The sequence below is a fragment of the Clarias gariepinus genome, chromosome 16 (genome assembly GCF_024256425.1).
Source record: "Clarias gariepinus isolate MV-2021 ecotype Netherlands chromosome 16, CGAR_prim_01v2, whole genome shotgun sequence".
Lineage (NCBI taxonomy): Eukaryota > Metazoa > Chordata > Actinopteri > Siluriformes > Clariidae > Clarias > Clarias gariepinus.
Window position 1 is genome coordinate 30,409,669 of NC_071115.1, and position 26,132 is coordinate 30,435,800.

Here is a 26,132-nt window from a genome sequence, read left to right on the forward strand (position 1 = left end):
TTTCTTGATTGAAACAGGTGTGGCAGTAATCAGGCCTGGGGGTGACTACAGAAATTGAACTCAGGTGTGATAAACCACAGTTAAGTTATTTTTTAACAAGGGGGGCAATCACTTTTTTACACAGGGCCATGTAGGTTTGGATTTTTTTTTCTTCCTAAATAATAAAAACCATCATTTAAAAACTGCATTTTTTGTTCAATTATATTATCTTTGACTAATAGTTAAATGTGTTTGATGATCAGAAACATTTTGTGTGACAAACATGCAAAAGAATAAGAAATCAGGAAGGGGGCAAATAGTTTTTCACACCACTGTATAACAACGTTTACTTTTTATCCGTTCACTGTTACAGTTTCATTTGAAGTTATTCCAAAACAAAACGAACATCAAAAAGATGTAGTAAAACCTCAAAGTGTTAAATCATTTGTTCCTAAATTGAGGCAACATTCTTGGAAAAGTTACATCAGATTGTTAAAAGTCTCTGTAACTGGAGACTCCTTCCACAAACAATAAATAAACATCTTCTCACCTCCGGTGGAAAAAATGCCCGCGGATGAACTGTTACCATGGAAACAAGTGCTTTAACATAAACGTTACAGGAAATTAATCAGCGTCTTCTGACCAATCGGAATTCAAGAGCGTGTAAAAATCTTCTCTGTGTGATTTCAATATAAGGACTATTTCTGTTACTGTTTGTACTGTATGGGTTTATTTAAATGTCTTCAAAAAGGAGACGGGGAATAAACACACCCTGCACTAGTCTTCCTAGAACGAGTGGGAGCAGAAGTCAGCCGTCCCTGGTGGCACATGTCTCTCTGGGTTTGTCCCTCAGAGCTTGACAGTAATTTCTGTGATAAGACGGAGAGAGAAGAGCTATTAGGTAACGCTGGAGAGGAGATAAAGGAACGGAGCGAGTTCGTGTGGCAGCATGCATCACTCCTTCTCTTCTCCGCCTCTTCTTCTTCTTCTTACTGGGGGCTCGAGTGCGAATCGTGCCATAAGAGGAAAGCAATCCCGACTTTACAAGCAGACGCGTCTAGCACGCTGAGATCTCAGCGTGCGCGCGTTCGTGTTTGTTAGCTCGTGTTTGTTAGGTCTCAGGGATCGTACGAGATCGGCATAAAAATGCGCGAGGAAACATTCAGGTCCTTGCTGGGAGATTTATATCACGTCATCATACTGTACGTCTGCGCTCGGATTTTAAATTCATCTTCCAAAATGGCAGCTCTGAAAATAGTACAAACATCTCATTTATAATATCAGTTATGCATATTGATGAACAGATCATTAAAAAAGGACATCCATATGAATCAAAATGTACTATTTGGGGAAGGAGTCTCCGGTGTCAAAGCGTTACAAACCCACAGAATCTACACTGATGCTAATTCATTATGACCTCTGGAGAGCTCGGCGGAGGTCGCTAACGGCTCCTTACAGCCTCTTCTGGGCTCAGTGTGAATTCTGTCGGGATCGTTAGTGTCGTTAGCGTCGTTACCATCGTTAGCGCCAGGAGGAAATTTGCAAGGCTGGCACCTCCCGACTTAACTAGCACCTCAGTATCAGTTTTGCTTTATGTCAGTAGGAACGGTATGGTTACAATAACGAGACGTTATCAATTCCTTACGGCTTGGTATAACATCTTTAAAGGCTGGAGGCTTCAGTGAATTCTCACTGGATCTTATTTCTTATCGTAAATCCTGTTACTTGACGTTTAACAACAACAGCGACAGAGAAGTTAGCGGATCCGAGGCTGCAGCGCGGCGGTGTGGATGTCAGGAGCCGTCTGACGGCGTTGTTCAGTAATCACAGCTCAGTTAGAACGCCGTGCTTTCATCTCTGACCTGTAATTTTCTCAAAGAGCTGAAGCGCGCTTTCCTGAGCCAGCGAGGAAGTTGCTGAACACAGCAGTGGTGTAACGGAGGAACAGCGTAGTCGTCTGTAGACACTTTTAACAAGACTTCCTGAGGGGATAAAATACGACCTGGTGCTTTTCTGGACCGATCGGAAAAAAACTATGTCTAATGTGCATAATGATGAGTGAGACAAAACCTTCGGCTAAAAGCAGGAATAAATAAATAAATAAATAAATAAATAAATAAATAAATAAACAAACAACCCTAAACAAAAGACACTAAGAGAGTGGCGAGACAGAGAAGGGGGCGGGACTCACTCTTTGATGTGCTTGCGGCAGGGGACCGAGTTCCGCATGCAGGTTCCCGTCAGACGCTCCACGTTCTCAACGACGACGAAGGGCTTCTCCTCTAAAGTCACGATGCTCAGGTGATTATCGTCCGTCTCGGTGTCGCCGAATGAGTTGAAGCGCGGCCACACCGGGTACTTCAGCGTCAGGCTGCGGTTCTCCCATTTACCCATCTGTGGTCAAGAGACAGGAACAGTGTAAATAACAGCGGGTCAGGAGACATAGGACACAAAGGCCTTTCATTGATCTATCTATCTATCTATCTGTCTATCTATCTGTCTATCTATCTATCTATCTATCTATCTATCTCTCTCTCTCTCTCTCTCTCTCTCTCTCTCTCTCTTGGCATTGTGTTAACACATACACCTGAATGCTCCAGACCAACAAACTGCCAAAACTTCTGCTTTTATGGAGGTCTGCACACCTGCTAATGATCAGTTAATCAAGCGCTGATGATTAGCAGCAACTCGCTGCAACTTAAGTCCCATTTCTCATCTGTCTATCTTTCCCTCCATCATCTCTCCCTCTTTCTACCCCTCCTGCCTTCCTGCCTTAGGAGCAGAAGAACATCACTGGAAGACAACGAGGGATCAGGAAAACACTTAACAAGCTCAACGTCCGAAATGTAGAAACCATTCTGCACCTTGTGCATGATGATCGACAGAGAACTTCCGCACCCACCCTACTGACTACACACAGTAATAATACGTAAGTAATAAGGAATAGAGTACTTCATTGTTAACAGAGCTAATCTATCTATCTATCTATCTATCTATCTATCTATCTACACTATATTCCCAAAAGTATTGGCGTCCCTGCCTTCACATGCATATGAACTTGAGTAACATTTAATTCTTAATCCATAGGGTTTAATATGATGTTGGCCCCGCCTTCTTTGCAGCTTTCCACAAGGTTTAGGAGTGTGTTTATGGGATTTTTGACCATTCTTGACACTGATGTTGGATGAGAAGGCCTGGCTTGCAGTCTTTACTCTAATTCATCCCAAAGGTCTTCTATCTATCAATGAAATTATGCTGCAGCAAGGTGTAAGGCCAGGGGTAGCTCAGTGGTTAAGGTATTGGACTACGGTTCCGAAGATCCCAGGTTCCACTGTTGGGCCCTTGAGCGCGGCCCTTAACCCTCAACTGCTCAGATGTATAATGAGATAAAAATGTAAGTCGCTCTGGATAAGAGCGTCTGCCAAATGCCTAAATGTAAATGTTTATAGCTTCCGTAACATCCCACAGGACAAACTTTACGTAGAAATGAATGAAAATCAGTGTGGTGTTAGAGGTGCTGTAGTGTAAGAGGAATAAAACACTTCGGGACTGCGCTCCACTCTTTTTCTATTGCAGCTTAACACAGAGTGGTTTATTCCACACGTATGGGTTCACTGTGTAATTCCAGATTCGTAGCCCTGCAGTAAGTATTCGAGTCCGGCGCGTGTTTAACTAATATCCCTGATGTTTTGCTCCATACAGAACATTTCAGAACATCTGGAGCACAACAAAGCTGAGTGCACAAGCATCAATTCTTAATGCAAAAGGACTCAAAGTGCAGAACCGCACTCTTTCTCATGCTCTCTCTCTCTCTCTCTCTCTGTTTTCTTCAGGCGTTTGATCTGCTCTCGTCCTTTCTTTCCCGAGTGCGTTCATGCATTCAAGCTGACTTTACATTTAAAAAGTGTCTCTTTGAGACTCTGCCCTTGAAAACTTCACGGATATTGCGTGGAGCACATTTACACACACACACACACACACACACACACACACACACACACACACATATTACCTTTAATGTCCCGAGCTATTAAGCGACTGCAAGACCAAACCAGCGTAATGAAAAGCTTTTATTTTTCACCTCACACAGCGGTAGCTTGAAGGTGTTTCAAGGATCAGCGCCGACGGCTCTTAGTTCCCCTTCTTCCAACCTAATAGTACATTTTCTCCGGAATTAGATCTAATTCCAGAGAAGGTTTTGTTTCCGATGTATTCCCCTGAGACCCCGTGAGTGTGTTCCAGATCATAAAATGCTCAAAGGGTGAAAAGGAAACAAACATGAGACTACACGTAGACACACGAGGTAATCAGAAACGTCATGCTGACTTTTACAACCACGCGCCACAGATAAACACCTACCTCCAAGCATTCCACTTAAAAAAAAAAAAAGAAACGACTGAGTAGACTGCTACACTAGGAGATCAGCAGTGAAGCGAAAAAGGAGAAGAAGAAGAGAGAGATAAAGACAGAAGCCAGTCTTCCAAGTCCTGAGTAATAACAGCGCTCAGAATCGCACGAGCTTATTAAGTAAATATAATTAAAGAGAGGCTTGACGACGCAGCCGTGCAGAGAATCTGCATTAACATCCCTAATTTTATCCACACGGTAATGCAGGGAGTTTTTTTTTTTTTTTTTTTACGAGAAAAGGCGCACGCTCCTTATTTATTCGCTTCACTTGGCTGAAAGCATTAAAACAGCGAGTTTGAGTTAAAATCTCCTCTTTCTCATAATGCTCAAATGAGAATTATACCACATTCTGTTTTAAAAGTATTCATTTATTATTTTTATAATATACAGTACTGTGCCATTCTTGACCCCACTTATTTCTTATTTCACCATATTTGGCCTCCAAAGCTTCAGCTTTTCTTGTATTTTCTATGTAGCCTTGAGGAAGTGTTCTCTAGGCTTCCTGAAAGCCTCTCATTTTCAGTCCAGTCCCAGAACCTGAGCAGTTTCAGATGAATGTTTTTTGTTCCTACGAATCCTCCAAGCATAAAAAAGGTACAGATGATGACAGATGAACAGGCCGGTGATTAGAGCACTACTGATGCTGAATGCTGAGCGGGCGGAACGGACGAGAGGGGAAATGAGGTTGCTGCATACTGTTAACATTTGCAGTCTCTCCAGGTAAAACATCTGTTCCAGTTTCTATAATTTAATCTAATTTAAATTACAGTGAAACCTCGGATTGCGAGTAACGCGGTTCGCGAGTGTTCTGTAAGACGAGCAAAGATTTTTTATCAATTTTGACTTGGAAAACGAACAAGTCTCGGTTTACGAGTACCGAGTATCATGTATTACGCATGCGCTTCTTGTTTTGATGCCAAGCGTCACGTGATCACAACAACACTGTGGCCAGATGTGTACACGTTATACATATTTTACTTTGTGTCTGTATGCGTGTGTGTACAGCCCGCGTTTAAAGCAAAAGCAAGTCTCATTAGAGAGGTTAACTCGCTACCTACTTTCGCCTTTACAGACACACAGACACACACACACTCTTTCTCTCTGCTCTACACAGAAACACTGCTCTGTCGCGATTTTTTTCGAAGGTCAGGTGCAGGATAATTTGTTTTATTTTGACTTTAAAGCAGTAATTCTATTAGTGTCTCACTCAATCGAGTGTCATTAGAGAGGTTTCTTGTATATTTTTCCAATTAAACAGTGTTTCCGTTCTGTGCATGCGTGTGTGTAAAAAGAATAGAGGAAGGATAACTGTGTAAGACAAGAAGGGGGAGAGGAGGAGGAGTTCCTTACTTTATCTTTACACACACACACACAAACACACACACACATACACACACAGTGCGCACAAATGGAAACACTTATCTGTCGTGATTTATTTTTACTTTTTTTTAAAGGTGAAGTGCAGGTTAATTAGTTTTATTTTTACTTTATATTTTGTGTTAATTATTTTTATGTTTTTTTTTTTTAGGCTGTGGAACGAATAATTTAAGTTTCCATTGTTTCTTATGGGAAAATTCGATTTGGTTTACGAGTGTTTTGAAAGACGAATTATGGAATTATGTTTGTAATCCAAGGTTCTACTGTAGTTTAATATGAAGAAATCGGGTGGCATGGTGGTGTAGTCGTTAGAAATGTTGTCACCTTGTACCTCCAGGGTCCGAGTTCTGGATGTTCTTCCCATGCTTGGTGGGTTTCCTCCAGGTTTCCTCCCACAGTCCAAGCAGATTAGACTCATTGGCGTTAATAAATTGCCCATAGTGTGTGTGTGTGTGTGTGTACGTGTGTGTGCCCTGCGATGGATTGGCACCCTGCCCAGGGTGTACCTCATCTCGTGCCCTAAGTCTCCTGGGATAGGCTCCAGGCTCCTTGCGACCCTAAATACAGGATAAAGTGATATACAGGAGTTGATGAGTGAGTGAGTGATAAAAAAAAAGTAGGGGGCTCAAGACTTTTGTACAGTTCTGTATGTATACTGTCTCTATAATATCCTTTAAAAAAAAATTCTGTACTTGAGTAAAAGTCGAGATTCCCCAGGGCTCATATTACTCAAGTAGAAGTTCTCTATTTACTTGTGTATCTTAATAAAATCACACAAGTACTGACCTTCAAATTTACTTTGTATTAGCTCACATTAGCCTTTACCATAGTATAAAACTCTCTCTCTCTCTCTCTCTCTTTCTCTCCTTTTTAATTGTGTACGTGCTGTTTTCATTGCTGTCTGCAACCCACTCCATTTCTGATTTCAAACACTTGTTACATTAGAAGGCGTATCTCAGGGAAATGCAAGTCAGGCAGTTACGCATAACAGTCAGCAGGTGTTGAAATTCACGCTTCAAAAATTACACACCATACAGATAAGCGGTGCAGAAATGCAGTTGAAGGAAAAGTATAGATATTTGCTGTACCATTGGGACGAGTAAAAGTAAAAACAATAAACCAACATGTTTACTCTTAATAGAAGTTTTCTAAGTTCATTGCGTTATTATTTTAAGGAAGGAGTCTCCAGTGCTAAACGTTCTGTAAAGCTGAGGTTTTCTTGGTAAGCTTTTTGAAAAAAGAATTTGCCTTAATAACTTAAGGACAAAGAGAGTGTACAGTACATGTTACGATTAGTTGAGGTTGGCGGCATATTTTATTAAATTATTAAACTTCTTATCTTCACCAGAATAAACAAAACAAACAAGGTACAAAGCGCAAGTAAACGCAAGAGATATAAACATACTGTAACAGCAGGAAACAATTTTGGAAAAAGAAACTAAGCAAACCCGGGACCTTAAATAAGACGACCAAACAAGACTAAATCTTATGAAACGCAAGTCGCGCAATTACGCATAACAGTAATAAAATGTTGAAATACCATTAATAGCATAATAGCATAAAATGTTAAAATTCGCACTTTAACTACTACACATTGCATTAAGTAACGCATCGCTGTACAGAAATGTAGTGAAGTAAAAGTACAGATATTTGCCAAACTATCGAGAGAAGTAAAAGTAAAAAGAATTCTCTAATAAAACTACTTAAGAAAAAGTACAGGTACGTGAAATATGAATAAAGTAACAAACTTCTGGAACACCTCTGGGAAGGAGTCTCCAGCGTCAAAGCGTACGTTTACTGATGACTTTGGCTGTTTTTAGCCGTTTCTAGCTTCTATAACATAAGCAATAGCTTGTTTCTTTGACATTCCACAGAATCGACTGTGAAACTACAACTGGATAAAAAGTATCGCATGTTTTTCATCACATAAAAAAGTGTATTTGTTGTTGTATAAGACAGATAAAACATTATCAAGTTCTGAATAAGAATAAAAAATCAACGCTTGCTTGCTGAGTTGTCAGCGCATTCACGGCCGCGAGACACGACGTTAGCATTTTAATTGTTGGCTCCCCGAGCGCCTAAACATCCCGCGCGCTCAATCTGGCTCTGTTTCCTGATGCCGGATGAATCGCAGATGAGCGACAGGCCCCATGGGTCATTATCGCCACCACCTTCAGGACCCGCAGATACCAGGTCTTTATCTTTAGCGGCTCTGCGCCTCTGCAGATAAAGAGGAACAGATTAGAAATCGGCGTCTTTGCTCGATACGGACAGCAGAAAGCTCATCCAGGAGGGTCTGTTCGCAGATAAGATAAACGGCCTACGTCCAGGTTTGTTCAGGACGGATAATTAATGACTGTGTGAGACGGAAAAGCCCGGGTGCGCTCCGAGCCGGAGAAATGTCGAGTCTGCAGGTTGTTAAGAGTACACATATACAATCTGCATTTTACAGAATCAGCTGCGTTCTCTAGAGGACTGACTCCAGTTAGATGGGGCTAATAGATGCACTGGATCATTTATCCGTTACATTGTACAGAGACACCTTTAGGGATCGGTTGACATTGTACTTAAATACGTTAGCTCACGAGGAACAACCATAAACAGTCACTGCAAGACGATTACGTTAACATTTGATACATTAGTTGGTGGAAGAAATAAAAAATAATAGTGAAAAATATCTGATCGTTTATGACCTCACAACCCCGTGCATTCAAAATAAATAAATAAATAAAATGCTTAAGATGTCTGTCATAAGTTGCATAATTAAAAGCTAATATTGCAGAAAAACATTGTACTGAGAATATTGTACTGTATATATTTGTAGATCAAAAAAACATGTTTTTTGTACAATTTTTTTATTTAGTTTTATTTGTTTAGCAGTTTTTACACTTTTTGTTGTCTCAAAGCAGATTTGCAGAAAAAACTCCTCGATATAAATCAAAAGGTGTATACATTCATCACTTTATCAGTTTGTCCCTAATGAGTGAGTCGGACACCACATGACAACGTGTGTACTCTTGGTCGAGGTTTTCTGTAAGTTGATTGCATTATTATTTTAAGGAAGGAGTCTCCAGTTTTAAAGGGAAATCTGTGACTTTAATTTTTGTCTGAATAACTTAAAGACAGAGTGAGAACATGTTTAGTTGACGCTGGTGGCAGACTTTATTAAATTATTAAATCTTCACAAAGAACAAACAAAACAAACGGTACGAAAACTAAACCAGGCTATGCTACGAGTATTAGCATACACGTAAACAAAAACAAAAAACGAAACGAATTCACCCAACGCCTCGCAGAAGAGCTTCAGGTCGTCTTTACATCAAACATCTCAGAATGGTGTGAAATTCCCAGATTGGTTTCTCTATAGTGAATCATATCCTCTGGTCTTCAAACGTCTAGTTTGGGTGAGTCGCTGCCCATGTTCGTCTGGGATTCCTGATCTTGGCTAAACTTGACGTGGTCTTCTGCTTAATTTGTCAAGACGCTGTGATGCTTTTTTGCTCCCCACGGTTGTACAGAGTGATTATTTATATTTTATAGTTGGTATATTCTTCCTGTCAGCTCAGACCGCGTCTCACACCGCGTCTCATACTGCTCACAAGATGGATTTTGTTTCAAGTAGCATTCCGTGTAAGCTCTGCAGCGTGAAAATCCTCGTTTCAGAACGACTTAAGCAGCACGTCTAGCACTAACACCCACGTCACGGTTAAAGATCAGAAAGACTTTTTCCTCCATTCTGATGTTTGATGTGAAGATGAACTGAAGCTCTTGCCCCGTATCTGCATGATTTTATACACTGTGCTGCTGCCACATGACTGGCTGATTGGATGAGTGTATAAATGAGCAGGTGTTCCTGGTAAAAAGTGGGCGTTGAGTGTAAAGATATGAACTAAAATTATCCAACAAGAAGTCCAGACCGAATCGGTGCTGACTGACTGACTCAGCTCGCAAAGTTCTTCCACCTCAACTGAAATAGAATCGGTTCAACTGCAGCCTCCACAAATTCATATCATCATTCAGGCTTAAAGGTTTTTTTTTCAGACCTGTAAGTAAGTTTGATTAGCTAGCCATTCTGATCCGGATCTAACTCTGATCAGCTTTGACTCTGGCAGCTCCGCATCCCATCCTCCATGGCACCGGATGGTGGTCGCAGGTCCTTAAACCTGAGGTCGAGCTCAGTTTGTATTCGGGGTTAAACTGCATTGCTTTGATATCATGGATTAGAAAAATATCCATTCTTTACTTTTATTATCAATCCAATTCATTCCAAAGGCCAAATATAGGAGCTTGCTGAAAGTCCAGTGATGAACATGAGATGTTCCTGATGGACCGGTTCTACATTACACACAACATTAAACATAACTATAAACAGATTCTTTAAAGCATTGTTCTTTATTAAATAGAAAAGAAAGTAATCATTGATCAATTGCTGGGTTGAAAGTGAATTGATACTCTCCATGTCAAGCTGTTTTATGGCTAACTGTAACTTCATCACTTCATCACACCATCTAATGGTTTATTATTTTCCTCTAACAGCAGAAAATGTTATTGTCACCTACTTGCATCTAATTCTGTGCATGTCTTCTCTACGTTTAAAAATATGTATGAGTCTGTACCAAAGGGAACTTTTTTTCATTTTTTTTCTTTTCCTACCTTACTCTACTCCCACACCTCTGGACAGCATGTAGAGAGTGAGCTCTCATAAATTCATATGGAGTCCATATCGATCCGTTCCCAGAAGGCTGCATCTATTATATGGCTTTTTCCTTATTAAATCGAGAGCCATATTAGTCAATATAGAACCATCTCGCAGTGCACTGTGGGAGAAGCTATTATACTAATATCGACTGCCTCTATTAGTGCTTCTGGACCAGGATTGTGTGTTCTGCATCCTGCGTATGGCACCGAATTAGTATTCCTTATTTCTGTACTGATGGACCCCCTGGTGAGTATTACTAGGTATTAGCTTTTGTTTCCTTTTTATAGTTTCGATCATAAGCTTCAATCCAAGTTCGGTAAAAATGGCCCTTTTATGTAAGAAATATTTAGATTTTAAACCCTGATGCCGGTCGTTTATCTCTGCAACACAAGTTTCCAATGACATCATTAAACAAAAGAACAGGAGGAAAAAAAAACTCCTTCACAACGAGACGGCCGATGCCGAGAGAAGGATCTCGATTTACAGCCCCCTCCCTCTAATTAAACTGAACCTCACTGCTGCGCAAACATCCCTGCTGATAACTGATACCATTTTGCAGCCTCATATCACGCTAGCGTTTTTGGCGTCTATCGAATCAAATCTCCGTCTCAGCAGCTTCCCCAGTCAGCATAAATGACCCACGGAAGAAGAGGCTTCACATGGATCTACAATAAGTGGAAACTGTATTATCGATGAGGTGCCAAGGAGCAGCTCGAATGATGGCATAACATCTTAATGAAGCCGAACTGAACTGCAGGGCGTCCCAAAAGTCTCTATACACAGGGGAAATTAACGCCTTTTACTGAAATCTCTTCCAACTTTTTTTTTACACTTAGTTTCTATATATACAGTGCAGTGAAATAGTCCTGGCCGCTTCCTAATTTATTATTTATTTTTACATATTTGTCAACCTTAAATCATCAAAAAATTTTAATATTACACAAAGATAACCCAAGTAAAAAACAAAATGTACTTTTTACATGATGATTTCATTTAATAAGGGAAAAAAAGCTGTCCAAACCTGCCTACCCTACTGTATGTGAAAAATTATTTCCCCCTAAACCTAATAACTGGTTGTGCCATACTTGGTGCCAATAACTGCAATCAAGAATTTGCGATAACTGGCAATACAGTAAGTCTTTCATCTAGCTGTGAAGGAATTTTGGCCCACTCTTCTTTGCAGATTCGTTTTACTTCAGCCACATTGGAGGGTTTTCGAGCATGAACAGCCTATTTAAGGAGCTCGATCTGATTTAAGTCCAGACTTTTGACCACTCCAAAATGTAACTATTTTTTTTTTTTTTGTGCCATTAAGAGGTGGACTTGCTGCAAACTTGTTTTGAGGCATTGCTTAACCCAAGTGCACTTGAGCTTGAGGTTAAAAACTGATAGTCAGCCATTCTCCTTCAGGATTTTCTAGTTTCATTGTACCATCAATTATGGCTGGTCGTCCCAATAATCACACTACCACCACCATGTGTGACTGTTGATATGATGTTCTTTTTATTAAGTAATGAGATAGCTATATACGCCAGATGTAACGGGACATTCATTCTAAAAAGTCCACAAAATATTTGCCCAAATCAATAATCAAGATGTTTTTGGGCAAATGTAAGATGAGCCTTTGTTTTCTTTTTGGTCAGCAGTGGCTTTCACCTTGGAACGCTCCCATGGATGCTATTTTTGCCCCCAGGCTCTTTCTTACAAATGGATAATAAACACTGACCTCAACAGAGGTGAGTGAGGCCTGCAGGTCTTTAGATGTTGTTCTGGGTTCTTTTATGAGCTCTTGGATGAGTGTTCATTGTGTTCTTGGAGTAATTTCAGTAGACCAGCGACTCCTGGGAAGTTTCACCACTGTTCCAAGTTATCTCCATTTGTAGATACTGGCTCTCATCATGGTTTGTTGGAGTCCCAAAGCCTTAGAAGAGGCCTTAAAACCCTTTACGGATACATATTAATTACTTTAAATTTTTTAATTACTTTATATCGTCTTTAGTGTGCTGCACGTTGTCAGACAGATTTCTTGAAGAATTTCTTGATTCGACAGGTTTGGCAGTAATCATGCCTGGGTGTGGCGAGTAAACTTTAAAATTTTTAAATAATGTGACTCATCACAGTTCATTCATGATTTAGCACAGCGAGGACAATTACTTTTTTACATACAGTACGCCAGTTAGATTTGGACAGTTTTTTTCCCTGAATAAATGAAATCATCATTTAAAAATTGCATTTAGTATTTATTTAGGCTGTCTTTGTGTAATATTACAATTTGTCACAGCACTACTATGCATATACAGGTTAAACTCGTAAAATTTATTTCATTAATGCAACTTAAAAGCAAGATAGTTTAAGCCATGATTTGTCATAATTGAGATTAGAAACATGATTATGGCTTACAGCTCATGAAAACCCCAAATCCACAATCTCAGAAAATTAGAATATTACATGCAATCGATAAAACAAGGATTGTACATAGAACATAGGACCTCTGTGAAGTATAAGTATGTGTATGTACTCAGTACTTGGTTTGGGCCCCTTTTACAAGGTGTCTTCCAACAGCTCTCGAGCGATGCCGTGAAATCATAACTATTCCTGACCAGAGGGCATGAGGAAAGAACTCATGGGGGAAGAAGGGAAGAGAAGTGGAAAGTATCAAATTCTGCTACTCCCTGAAGAATGGCCACAACACCAAAATACATCCATCAGATTTACCATCTAATCAGCATCTTATGGCAATTCCATAACATTATAATGATCTCAATCTGAGAAATGTGACAAAAAATGGTGAAAGAACTTTCAGTCAGGGCTAAATTGCCCACGACTACAGGAGCGCACAATTAAAATGCTGCTTCCTGAAGCATAACAGGCGAGCTTTTTTTCTGCTCACGCCCACCACCATGCGATCGACAAGGTGCCACGCAACAGCGTGACTGCTCCCAGAACATTCAGCTACACACGGAAAGGAGAAGCGAAAGAAAGAAGCATCAATTCGATTCAAACAAGACAAGCGTAATGTATTCAAACACCCACAAGGTGCCACAGTGCAGCTCCAGGGATCCTACAACATTTTAATGAGCTCTGATTGAGAGTTATAAGGGGGTAGTGAAATACATTTTGGGCCAGGCTGAATTAAAGAGGAAAAACAGGAGGGTGAAAAATCACTTACTTAAGCACTTCTAGGAGTATAGTCCAAGCCAAAACAAGATACGTCATCTAACAGATTATGACGAGTACCCACAAAGCCACAGACAAAGTTCCAAGTCATGACATCTTCATCCTTAGCAAAATAATAGAGCTTGGGATCATTTTGGGCCAAATTAGCAGAAAATCAATAATCAGCCCAAACAAGATGAGCCTTCTGATGAATTTAAGCACCAAATAAGCCATCGACAGCGGAGTATAATTAGCTTAAAAAAAGATGCACTCTAACTGATTTACATCCCCACACTGGCATCGATAGAGCTTCATTAATGATGCCACGACATCTAAACGAATGCTGACTGAGAGATATGAAGGGTGGCAAAATTAAGGAGCCAGGCCAATTTTAAGGTCAATTACAGGGAAAATCATGAGCATGAGGTACAAACAACCCAAACAAGACAAATCCTTTAAGGTTCCACTGAGCAGCTGGAGAGATTCTCTAGCATTCTAATGAGCTCTGATTCAAAGACGGAAACAGAATAAAGCCTATTGAAATCGATTTCAGGCCAAATTTCGGGCTAAATTGAAAAGTTTAATATAATCAGCGCAAACAACATGTACTCACTCGTTTAAATATGCACAATGCCAATGACACGTTGCCATGGCGCAGCTAGAGTGATGCCCAGACATCCTAATGAACCCTGACTGAGCGATAAGAAGAGCGAAGCAAAATGAAGGAGCTCAGGCCAACTTTAAGCCGAGCCAAATTAAAAAGGAACGCAGCAGAAAATCAAGCGCACGCCTTTTAAATAAATCTAAAAGCCCACCATGGCCATGGACATGTTTTTTTTAGCGAGCAGCTATAGCGAATGATGTTTAATGAACCCTGACTCAGAAATATGGAGAGAGCAACAAAAGAAAGAACCTCAGACCAATTTTGGACCGGGCCAAATTAAAAAGGAACAATCTTTCGAAGACAATTCAGACGCCCACCATGGACATGAACAAGGTTCCAGCGAGCAGCTTGACATTTTAAATGATTACTGAAGGGAGCAGCAAAGGAAAGTAGCGCCAAAGAACTCGGGACATGTTTGTGCGGGGGCCAAATTGAAGAGGAACGCATGCTGGAGTGAAAAATGAGAGCAGTTTTCCGAGGTGACAGCAGTTCACTCTGCCCTCTCTGTTCCCTGCCTGTTTGGTAAAGGGGGAATAATGTGAGCTGCAAAGCAGTTTATGTCTTCCTAGCATAGTCCACGACTTAACGCTAAGACCAACTCGGTGCAGGTCTCAGCAAGGTCAAGGAGACAGAGGGATTAGCTCGAGAGGGCTTCCATTACTGCGTCTGACAATTGTATCAAAATCTATCAGCGATGCTCAGATTTATGGCGGAATATCAAGCGGCCGCTCAGATCTGAGGCAAGATGGACGCAGTTGACCCTATCTGAAGATTCCTGGGGGGCGAAACACAAGTGATTTGCCATGCAGCCACTCAGGCTAGGTCGAGGGAAACAGATTGCGCAAAAGGCAGGGATTAGAATTGAACGAGGGAGAAGATGCAGCCTTGTGCGAATTCATTACATGTCAAATACATCCATTTTCCTTTCCTCTATGGATGCTTCACAGATTGAACCGATTCCTTTTAAGTGGAATTGATCTTACGACTTATGGCATCTTGTGAAAACCTTTTATAAATGAAACGAAATATTTTTTCAAACCAAAATTGGCTTGAACAAGGTGTTACCAAGTGCGTATAAAATTGTAGCATTTATTCATTATTATTATTTTAATTTCCAGTGAAGGAAATAAGGAAAAACTCTACAAACACCATCCTGGACCACTTTATTAGCTAGCAAACTAACATACAGTAGTAGCATAACTACCAACAATACAACTGCTAATATGATTACAGGCGTTTCCAACTCAAATTTTGTATCTTGCTTTTATATAATGTCTTACAAAAATAGGTTTGTTAATATTTTATTTATTAATTTTTTTTAACCAGAAGTACAGCATATGATCTTTCCACCTCCGGTCTCAAACTAAGCGCAAGATGTATGCTAAACAATTCTAACCATTGTTAAACAACACTGCTGACGAGCCACTGGAGGTACATAAAGTATTTTTATGGCAATTATTTTGTTTCCTCATCTCATACAGTAGTAATGCCTCTGTCAGACCCAGCTGTCCCTCCGTGTTCCTCCTTCTTGGTTTAACAACTAATCCTCCTATTCGGTGGCTCACCCATGCTGAGAATTCTTATATATTTTTACATCACGCCTGCATGAGGCAGCTTAGCCCCCTTGCTCAGGTTGTTTGCTGAGGTGGGCGCCTCACGCTGACACCGATAATTACACCGCAGGGAGCGTCGCTCAAGCGTCATGTCCTAACCATCCTGGGAGAATCGTCTTCGCGCAACAGAGGCTTTAAATCAAATAATTTAGTTCACGGTTCAGCGTCATCGCCGCTCTAGCGTGTCTAGTAGAGATACAATGTTTTAATGGAATATAGATTTTACATTAAGAATGTTTTAGACATTTAAAAATGTTTCTACGTCAAAATAAACATGCAAAAATTGTAGCATCGAGAAGAGCGTATTCAGGGACACGGCTAATATTTAAGTCTGTGTGGAATTTGATGGACTAGCGAAATTTTGTTCTGACAAAATTCTTACATCCAAACTCATTACTTCATCAGTTAAATTAGCTAACCTGATTTTTGAGAGACATGCTAGTCAGCTAACACAAGCCAATCTGACAGGATGACTGACGTTAAATATTTTAAATGTTCATTGCCATCACTTGCGCCTGCTAGCCAGCTAACTAGCAGAACCTTTTGACAGGATTTCTAATTAATTAATTAAAATCAGTCCTGTTTTATGAACTGTTTTCTCTTCATTCTTGACACTTACCAAAATACCCGACAGTATTTATGACATTTATGAGATTATACTGGTAAAGATACAGTAGCTAGAAACTAATTTGACAAACCACTTTCTTAAATATACATAATCACCACTGCTAATGCTAACCAGATAGCTAATCTGACAGGATTTCTTAGAAACTTTCAATCAAGACAATTGCTGCTGCTAGGCGGCCTGCTAACATGAGCTATCCTGAGGGGATTTATGGTAATGTTGACAGCCAATGTTAACCTGCTAACACTGATGAGCTAATCTGACAGGATATCTGGGAGAAATTTAGTCATGCATTATTAAAACATTAAATTTTGTAGTGTTACCACTAAATAGTTGACGAAATTAATCTAATCTGACAGGACGTCTGGAGGAAAGAATTATTTGGGCTGTTTTTAAGATAACTTGTATCACTTGAAAATCACTAGCTAGTCAGCTAATTAGGTTTTGTCTTACAAAATAATAGAAAAATACAATACTGTATGTTGAAAATCTTATAATGCTAACATTAGCTATAATGAGCTTTAATGGACAGGATGTCTTGGAACATTTTAAGTGTTCATAATATTAACTCCTTTTTAATGTGATTTTTGATTTATGATAATTTCCTAAAGCTATATGTTTAAATGTTTATAACCTCCACTGCGCATGCCAACCAGCTAGTTAAATAAGCTAACCTAAGCTAAACGCTTTCTGATAAGACTTTTTAAAATATTTGCAGACTCACTGCTTGCACTAAATGAGCTACCCTGATAGTGTTCCTGAGAAAAGATTTAAAGCCCTAAATGTTTTTGCTAGCTAAAGTTAGCTAACCTGACAGAATTTCATCGCTGCCCTACTGAGTCATATTTGAAAACATTTGCATACTGCCGGTTATGTAATGTCATATAAACTGTAGTTTTGTATTCGCTTTGACAAAATATCTTGAATGTTTACTGCTGAGCAAAAGTTTTGAGCTGAAGTTTTCCAGGAAACTCACACGACCCGCAAAACTCAGCCAATCCATAATAAGCGAGCGTGGCGGTTTATTTACATCTCGCGTTTCTGCTCCTGTAGGGTTTTGCACTTCCAGAGAGTCTTGTATGAAAATAGAACATTTTGTAATAAATGCAGTATGATCAGCTCCTTGTCTTTCTTCTCGCCGCCTCCTCCAGGCCTCAGAAACGGGACTTGGCTCTGCTGCTGCCTTTAGCTTCGTATGTTATAGAGCTGGCCTTTCGCCAAGATATTTATATTCCCTTTCACATGTAAGTAGTGATCACTGCTCGGTCGCTTCGCATTACTCTGGAACTGATCTGTGTGTTTGTTCATTTCATGGATTTAGTGTGAAAACAACAAGCGGTAGCTTATTCGAAGGTGAAACGCTGATTATTTTCCCATAACAGCATGCCCTGTGGTGTGTTATTCCTCTTATGATATTTCATTTTGCCAACACTTACAGATTTTATCGATCACACCCACACACACACATTTTCTTAGCTATAATTAATGCTGCAGAACATCCATGATATACATCCATTAAAGCAGATGTTTCTTCACCATCATCTCTTTTTTCCTCCTCACTTCTTGTGATCTCCACACAGCAGAACCTCTTCCATCCAGTAGATGTTGATGAATTATTGTTTTTCCTGTGGACACTATTGTTATTGTTCACAGCTAATGCTATAATGCTAAGTATTTACCCAACTATTGTACATGTACTTCAATATGAAGTTGGTCCCTCTTTCCTTCTGCAGCTATAACAGTTCTCACTCTTCTTGGAAGGCAGTCCACAAGATTTTGGAGTGTTTCTGTGGGAATTCATGCACATTCATTCTGTAGAGCATTTATGAGGTCAGGTGTTGGAAGAGAAGGCCTGGCTCGCATTCTCCATTCCAATTCATCCCAAAGGTGCTCGATGGAGATGGGGTCAGGACTCATGTTCGGGCCACTCAAACACGCAAACTGTGTCTTCATGGTACTCGCTTTGTGCACTAGGGCACATGTTGGATTAGAAAAGGGCCTTCCCCAAACTCTGGCCACAAAGTTGGAACCATAGCATTGTCCAGTATGTCTTGGTATGCTGAAGCATTAAGATTGCCTTTCACTGGGGATAAGGGGCCAAATACTTTTGTACAGTACATGAGAGAAACGAAATAATGCATTATAAAACACTGAATCTTGTAGCACTCAACAGTTGGCTAAACTGAACTAAAGTGACAGGATTATTTTGTACACCTGATAAGACTAGACTAGTCTAATAAATGAGCTACTGTAACCTGACTGTGTAAAATTAAAGGTACTGTATATTCTTAGACTTTATAAATTAATTGCTAATGACTCCCTAAAGTACGTAGCTAAGGAGCTAACGACAAGATTTCGTGTCAAAACTGTAGAAAATTTAGGGCCAGCTGACGAGGACACTTTTTAAAATCATCGCACTCTCTTTGTCTCTCTCTCTCTCTTTTGCCTGTAGGAAAGCAGTTGGATGTCAGAAATGCAGTGCTTGTCCAGGTGGCAGAGACACATGGTTTGTAGCGGCTGCCATCAACCCAGCTAGATGCCAGACCGATCCATTTCACACCGACAACAACTGATTGGCCACTCCAAGCCAGTCCTCGGGGCACTCCAGCATCTTTAGTGCAGATTGTCTATATGTGTGTGTTTGTGCGTGCTCATCCATGTGTGTCTGTCTGTCTTTCTGTCGAAGTTTATAAGTGTCGCTTTGAGAAAAAAAAACAAAAGAGACAGATTAAAAAAAAACATGTCTATGTCTATTTGCTCAGCTGTCACACCTCTCGACTCCGGAGCTCCTCGTCATCCCGAGCCGAGTCTTCCATCCGCCTGAGGACGCATAGATAAATATTTATTCCGGCACTGGAGCCTACAGGGTCCGGGTCAGTGCGTCTCCATGCTGCACTTTCGTAATAATGAAATTCCAAAAGCAAACTCCGATTTTGATTAAGTCCAGGTTCAAGCCGGCATTCGGAGTCCACGGACTGCAATCATATCTGCCGTCTCGAAAGCTGTGATTAAGTGCTATTTCCAGACCGGGGGCTTCGGGTGCAGGTTAAAAGAAGTCGTCGAGTGAAGTCAAGAGTGCAATATTGGCCTGCAGAGCGCTTTAAGTTGTGATGGATTATAGGACATGCGCGCGAGGTGTAATTACGGCGCTGCCATGCGCGTGATCGTGAATTAGTAACACGTGATTGCGTGTTTATGGCATATATGGCCATCGTGGGGGTTTTAGAGAGTAATGTCAGCCTTGGAAAGTCATAAATGTCCAGGGTTTTATGTAACGTAATTGATTTTCTGACCCTTCTAAGCAATATGATTGCTCAGGAACTAGAGAGCTGGTTACAGAGAACATCAAAGGGTTAGTTTGGTTCTCCTCAAGAGTTATTTTTTTATCTAAATTGAGGTGCTTCTATGTACATTACCACAGGCCTTGACTGTTATAAATCGTCCAGTTCTGCACACCGAGGGTGAGAACTGTCACCAGAAAAACGAGTTCAATATAATTAATCAGCAAAAATGCATTCCAAAGGTCAGCTGAGTCTCATATGCAGCTTCTGCAGTCCCACTGGGCCAAACTGAGTTGAAATCTTTTAAAGAATATGGTTTATTTAGTAATAAAAAACTCTTTTCTTTCCATGGAAATAGCCGTATGGATAGTTCTGATTAGTTTGTAATTGCCAAGCTGCTGTGTTGCATTGAGAAACAAAACGATGATCTGTTACAGAAAAAAACACCAACTCGGGGTGATAACTGTAACCCCACTTCATCACACCACCATCTATGGCCTATGGTTTACACTCCACTCAGTGCATTCGTTCCACAAAAGAGGTGTCTGAAAGCAAAGCCCGATCAATTAGCCGTCCGCTGCGCTGTGCTCGCCTGACACACAGACGTTTATAAAAACAGAGAGCTGAATCCAGTAGCACGCCGAGGCTAATCACTCCCCTTTGTGTGTTCTCTGTTTGCGTCGGATCTACTTCGTCGTTTTTAATAAACGTGGCCACGACAGATGTTTATGAAACGTGAAGCTGGTGTTCAGCGGGGATCGCAGACGCCAGCTTTTGTAATAACGACTAACATTTTTACGCAAATGTGCTTTTCAGCAAGCTGTCATTATCTGCACAAAAAAAAAATTTATTTGAAAAAGAATGGACTGTTCTGTACATTTTTATCTTAGAAAAAAAACAAACCCACACATTTAGAATTTAAATGCTCATGACCTTTATGACGTCTTTCACAACTTCTGGCAAAATGGTGCTTCTGGGTCAGCTCTCAATAATAATAGCCCATGATGTCATGGTGGCATTATGTTTTATTTTTATATCCCCATATTTTTTTAATGGGGAATGTTTTTTTATTTTTTTTATATTTTAATAAGTGGAACGACAGTGATGCAGACTCCAGCAGTAGCTTGGACAAAAATAACACTGACGTACAGGATTCAGACACAGACTATGACGTGTCTGCTGACCAGCTCGCCAAGGCTCAGTGGGTGAGAGACATGTTTGGGAAGGAGAGGGAGGATTTCGGAGAGCTTTCTGTATTCCAAGATAACCGGAAATATCACCCACGCTGTAAGAGCCGGTGTTCACTGCAAGCCAGGGGTAAAGTTTAGCCTTCCTGACGATGTACTGCTGTTTCAGGTGTTTTCCAGAATGATCAGAGAGGAGTGACAGAAAAGAAAACTTTAATTTGGCTGTGTGTCACCACGGGCATTCTCCAGCTGACAGCCAGAAGATATTATTGGCAACAAAAGAAGTGGGTTTCCAAGGTATCTCCATCAAGCTGTGGAAAGTAAGATGGCTTCTCAAATACAGGAGCATCTACCTCTCAATTCGATAAGATAAATAGCTTTGTGACCCTCTCAAAGCAACAAACATGGTGTCAATGTGTGGGACATAAAGTTCTACTGCCTAAAAATGTGATAAACTCCAAGGTCTTCCCAAAGCACGAAGGGAAACAGAAGAACAATCATGTCATCACAGATTTACCCAGACCCTTTTACAAGATTTTCCACGGACCACTTCTTCTCAAGGGGAAGCTTTTAAGCTTGTCATGGTTTTGGAGGACACTAAGACCATAGACCAGATGCCTGAACCAAAAGGAACTCCTCCCAAACAAAGCGCTGAGTAAGGAGGCTACTTTTGAATTGTACTTTTGAAGCATGAATTAAAGCCGGCTCAAAATGAGGATGACATCGCATTCTTTCTGTATGGCAGTCCACCAAGGCCGCCGTGGTAATGTCTAATTCCTGTGATCCCACTGAGGAACTTCTTCTTGCCAGTCAACACCGACATACAGTATAAGGTGTCCTGGAGTAAGAACATTTACAGGCATGAACAAAAGTGGCAGAAGAACATGGCACCGGACCTCGTTACCCCAGTGACAGCAGGGATTACTGCTTAACCAACAGCAACTGATGGAGCCACACCTTAGCATGACTGTGATAAAACCTTTGAGAAGAAAAGAGTCTTCAGGCGGAGTGAGATGGAAAGGAGTGGCACTGAAGACCATGCCAGTGCCATCTTCTGTGGTTGGAGAGTGTTAGAACGTGGCTGTAAGTGCTAGAAGTGTGAGCATGTGCATGGACATCTTCAATTCTATACAAACTGGGATATAGGTACTATACAGTTATAGTAAATGCCCAACCAGTAAAGATAAAATAAGGAAAATATATCACAAATGTGTCTTTTTTATATATTAATAAATGATAGGCCAATAAAGCTAAACATTCACGTTGTAATTTTGAGGTTTTCATTTCATGTTTCAAAAGGTGTTAAGGTTTTAGTGAATGGCAATGATTCTGACAATTTTAACTTCAGGAAAACAACGCTTTGGGCTTAGAGTGTTAGACCCCCACGGCTTAATGACTTAATGATCCCACTAGGATTTTACAGAGAACTTTTAAGAGGTTCCTCAGAAGTCCAGGAAGTATTTCTTTCACAAATATTAGAATGTTTGCTGAGTCTAAAACTGATGTTCGTTTGTTTTTCTTTTCTATAAAAAAGCAATTTGCTTGTATCTGCCTGTCAATGTGTGAACATTGAGTGCGCCACCTGTAGGATTATAGAGGAACTGCAACATTTTAAACTTTAAATGCAAACATATATAAAATAAAAGGATAATTTTAAAAAAGGGATTTAAAAATTTACTTTGACTTGTTGCAGACAATACAACAGCACCTTATTTATTGTGTTCCTCATAAATTTCTTTCTTTTTTCTAAATAAACATGTATTCCATTTTTGGTTCTTGCAACACATTTAAAAAAAAGTTGGAACAGTAAAGCATTTACCACTTTGTAATGTTGCAATTATTTTTCACAACACTTAAAAGACGTTTAGGGAATAAAAAACCAAGTGATGAAGTGTTTCAGGTGTAATTTTGTCCCATTCCTCCTGCAAACAAGTCTTAAAGTGGCCAACAGTACGGGGTCTTCGCTTCAAAATGCGCCACACATTCTCTATTGAGAAGGCCTCCTCCCTGTACCCTCTTCCTCCGCAGCCTTTGTAATGTGTGCAGAATGTGGTTTTGCATTGTCTTGTTGAAATATACATGGGTGTCCCTGGAAAAGATGTCTTCTTGAAGGCAGCATATTGTGCTAGAAAATCTCTATGTACTTCTCAGCATTAATGGTGCCATCACAGAAGTTACCTTTGCCAAGGGCACTGACACGACCCCATACATACCATGACAGACCTGGACTTTTTTTTCGGACTTGTTGCTGTAAGAGTCTGGATGATCCTTTTCTTCTTTGGTCCGGAGCACACAGCGTCCATTTCTCCCAAACAATACCTGAAATACTGAGTCATCTGACGACAGTACGTTTCCACTGTGTGATGGTCCATCCCAGATGCCTCCAAGCCCAGAGAATATAGATACAGTTTTAACTGGCATTTGTGAATGTACCTACGTATTGTATTGTGGTACTTGACAAAGGTTCACCAAAGTAGTCCTGAGCGCACGTGGTGACATCGCTTATACTGTAGACGAATGTCGATTCTTTATGCAGTGCCGCCTGAGGGATCACGGTTGTTCCGTTGAAATCTCTCCAGATTCCTTGAATCTTTTAATTATGTTATGCACTGTTGAAGGTGAAATGTCCAAATGTCTTCCCATCTTTATTTGAGGAACATTGTTTCTAAACATTTCAATAATTCTGTCACACATTTGTTGGCCACCTGGCGATCCTCGGCCCATCTCTGTTCCTAAAGGACTAGACCTTTTTTTGGATGCTGCTTTTGTACCAAATCATAATTACAATCACCTGCTGGCATCACCTGTTTAAAATCACATCATTATGTAACCAATGTACCTGATTACTAGCCCTAAAGACTTGCTTCTGTCCCAACCTTTTTTAGAATGTGTTGCAGGTCTGAATGATAGGAAAGGATGTATATTTACAAATGAAATGAAGTTAACCAGACAAAACATGAAATATTTTGTGTTCATATTGCCCTTTCTTTTTTTATTTCGCGTTTTCCGCTTTGCGTTACTGTCCCAACTTTTTCTGATTTTGAAGGAAAATCTCTTGAGCATGAAAAATACTAATATGACAAGATCATTCTATAAATAAATTGTAAATTATTTATATGACTTTCACATACTTTTACTTTTATATTTTTATAAATACATTATAAATTTATTTAAAATTTATTTTTGATTCTGAAATGATTTATTTATTATTTAAATAAATTATAAAAACAAGTAGTTTTTGTGCATCCAGCACTTTTTTCTTTCTTTCTTTCTTTTTTTTTTTTTTAAATATATCAGTTCACTTTTTGACTTTTTGTTAGACCACATAAGGGTTCGATTTAAAAGCATCCCTGTGCATCCACACTGTTATTTCCTGCATTTAATTTCCAACTTCCTGGATTGTTTCTCATAACCAACAATGCGATTGACAATTTTATAAATAAACAATCTTTATGGCTGTGATTAACAAGCAAAATATAACCGTACATATTGAAATAAGGAGATGAATCATTTGAATAATTGTGTTTGTGAACTAAAATCTAAAACTCTGGGGATCCATATAATGTGTATGTGTAAACCCAGAACTGCGCTGAGTCTCACCACAGGGTTGATGTGTTTTGATGTATGCGGCATTAGTGCGGCATTAACAGAGCAACGTCCTTCATGGAGAGCTAAGTGGATTTTTTTTCCCTCCATCATGAGCTTCAGCACTGATGAATCGGTTTTGTCAGATTAATATCAACACAGCGCAGTGCCAAGCCGCATTACATCCTATTACATTCAGAAAATCTCAGCATCTGTCACAGAGCTGGGGCTCCTCAGGCTCCGGGACTCGTACCGATCTGGGGACGGACTGCCGCCGTCAGGGTTCTCATTCTTATCTCATCCATTTTAATTTATGAGCGTGACGTTTAACGTAATAGTAATGTTAATAAAAAATTCACCCTAGACATACAGTAGTGGAGGCGGTTTTAAGCATGCTGGGACCCAAAGACTCAGCGAGATACAGTCAGTTACAAAAAGTCTTAGTTTCTAGAGTATATTAAGGATGTCTATCTACAAAGTAACAGAGACAAAGTGACTCCTCACTGATCAGTTGTTTTTTTTTATTACAATTCATTCGACATCAACATGTGGCGACTTGATGTTCACCTTCGTGCAGATTTGATTTAGCATCAGAAAACAATTTGATCTTTACAGCTGTACTCTTAACAAGCTCATCTGAAACAGCTGAAGAGTAAAAAAAAAGTAAAAAAATAAATAAAAAAAAAACGACGGAAAATGCAGTGTATAGAGAATCTGTAAAATATTTAATGGTCATAACACAAACCCCAGCTGGTGCCATGAGGGTGTGATGTTTTGTTATTTCACTTTAAAATGGGTTAAACATTAAAATCAGGTTTTCCAGTTAAATTTAAATTTATCAAAATAAATACTTGTCCAACAAATTCAATATTAAACGTTCCCTTCCTAAAAAAATTTTTTTTATATGGGTATGCATTAACTGGTGTGTGATATAAACTCCAAATAATTGTTCAGGTTTTTCTTCTTAAAAACTTAGAACCTGACATGTATTCAACTTTTAGTGCTTTCTCCTTGACACCAATTTAAAAATTTGTTGGATAAAAATGGTACTGAACCTCCATAAAACCTGAATTTCCAGTATAATATGGAAGAATTCTATGGCAGGACCTCTACAGTATTTGCAACCTTTAATAGTTTCTTAATGGCAAACTCCGGGACACCTTTTGTCTCCTGCTTTTTCAGTTCCTGGTGGTTTCTAAGAACTAAAAACGTGAACCAAAATGTGAGCAAGCTTAATTTCTGGAAAGAACATTATTGCAAAGTTAGATTGTGATTAATTAAAATTTTTTAACATGTTAAAATTATTTGAAACAAATACATTTAAATTCCCCAAGCTCACTTTAAGCGACAAAGATTGCATTTGATTCAACAAATTCTAGAACTGAAAATTATGAATGTACAAACAAAAACAGTTCTCAGAGCAGTTCTAGAATTGTTGCATATTCTGTATCTATCTTCATCTTCATGTTCCTGCACATCTTAAACTCATAATTATAGAATCACATTAAGGAAGTGAGCCTTTTTATAATTTGGGGTACATTTCATGTCCGTTGATGATG

At 39.7% G+C, this 26,132-nt stretch overlaps 1 protein-coding gene across 1 annotated transcript in view; it reads right to left on the bottom strand.

Moving 5' to 3' along the window:
• The window catches only part of grin2aa (glutamate receptor, ionotropic, N-methyl D-aspartate 2A, a), a 138,549-nt gene that overhangs the window by 24,084 nt on the left and 88,333 nt on the right, over positions 1-26,132 (bottom strand). Inside the window, exon 5 of the mRNA XM_053515354.1 lies at positions 2,171-2,373. Coding sequence (XP_053371329.1) covers positions 2,171-2,373 — 203 coding nt within the window. The remainder of the gene's footprint in view (positions 1-2,170; positions 2,374-26,132) is intronic.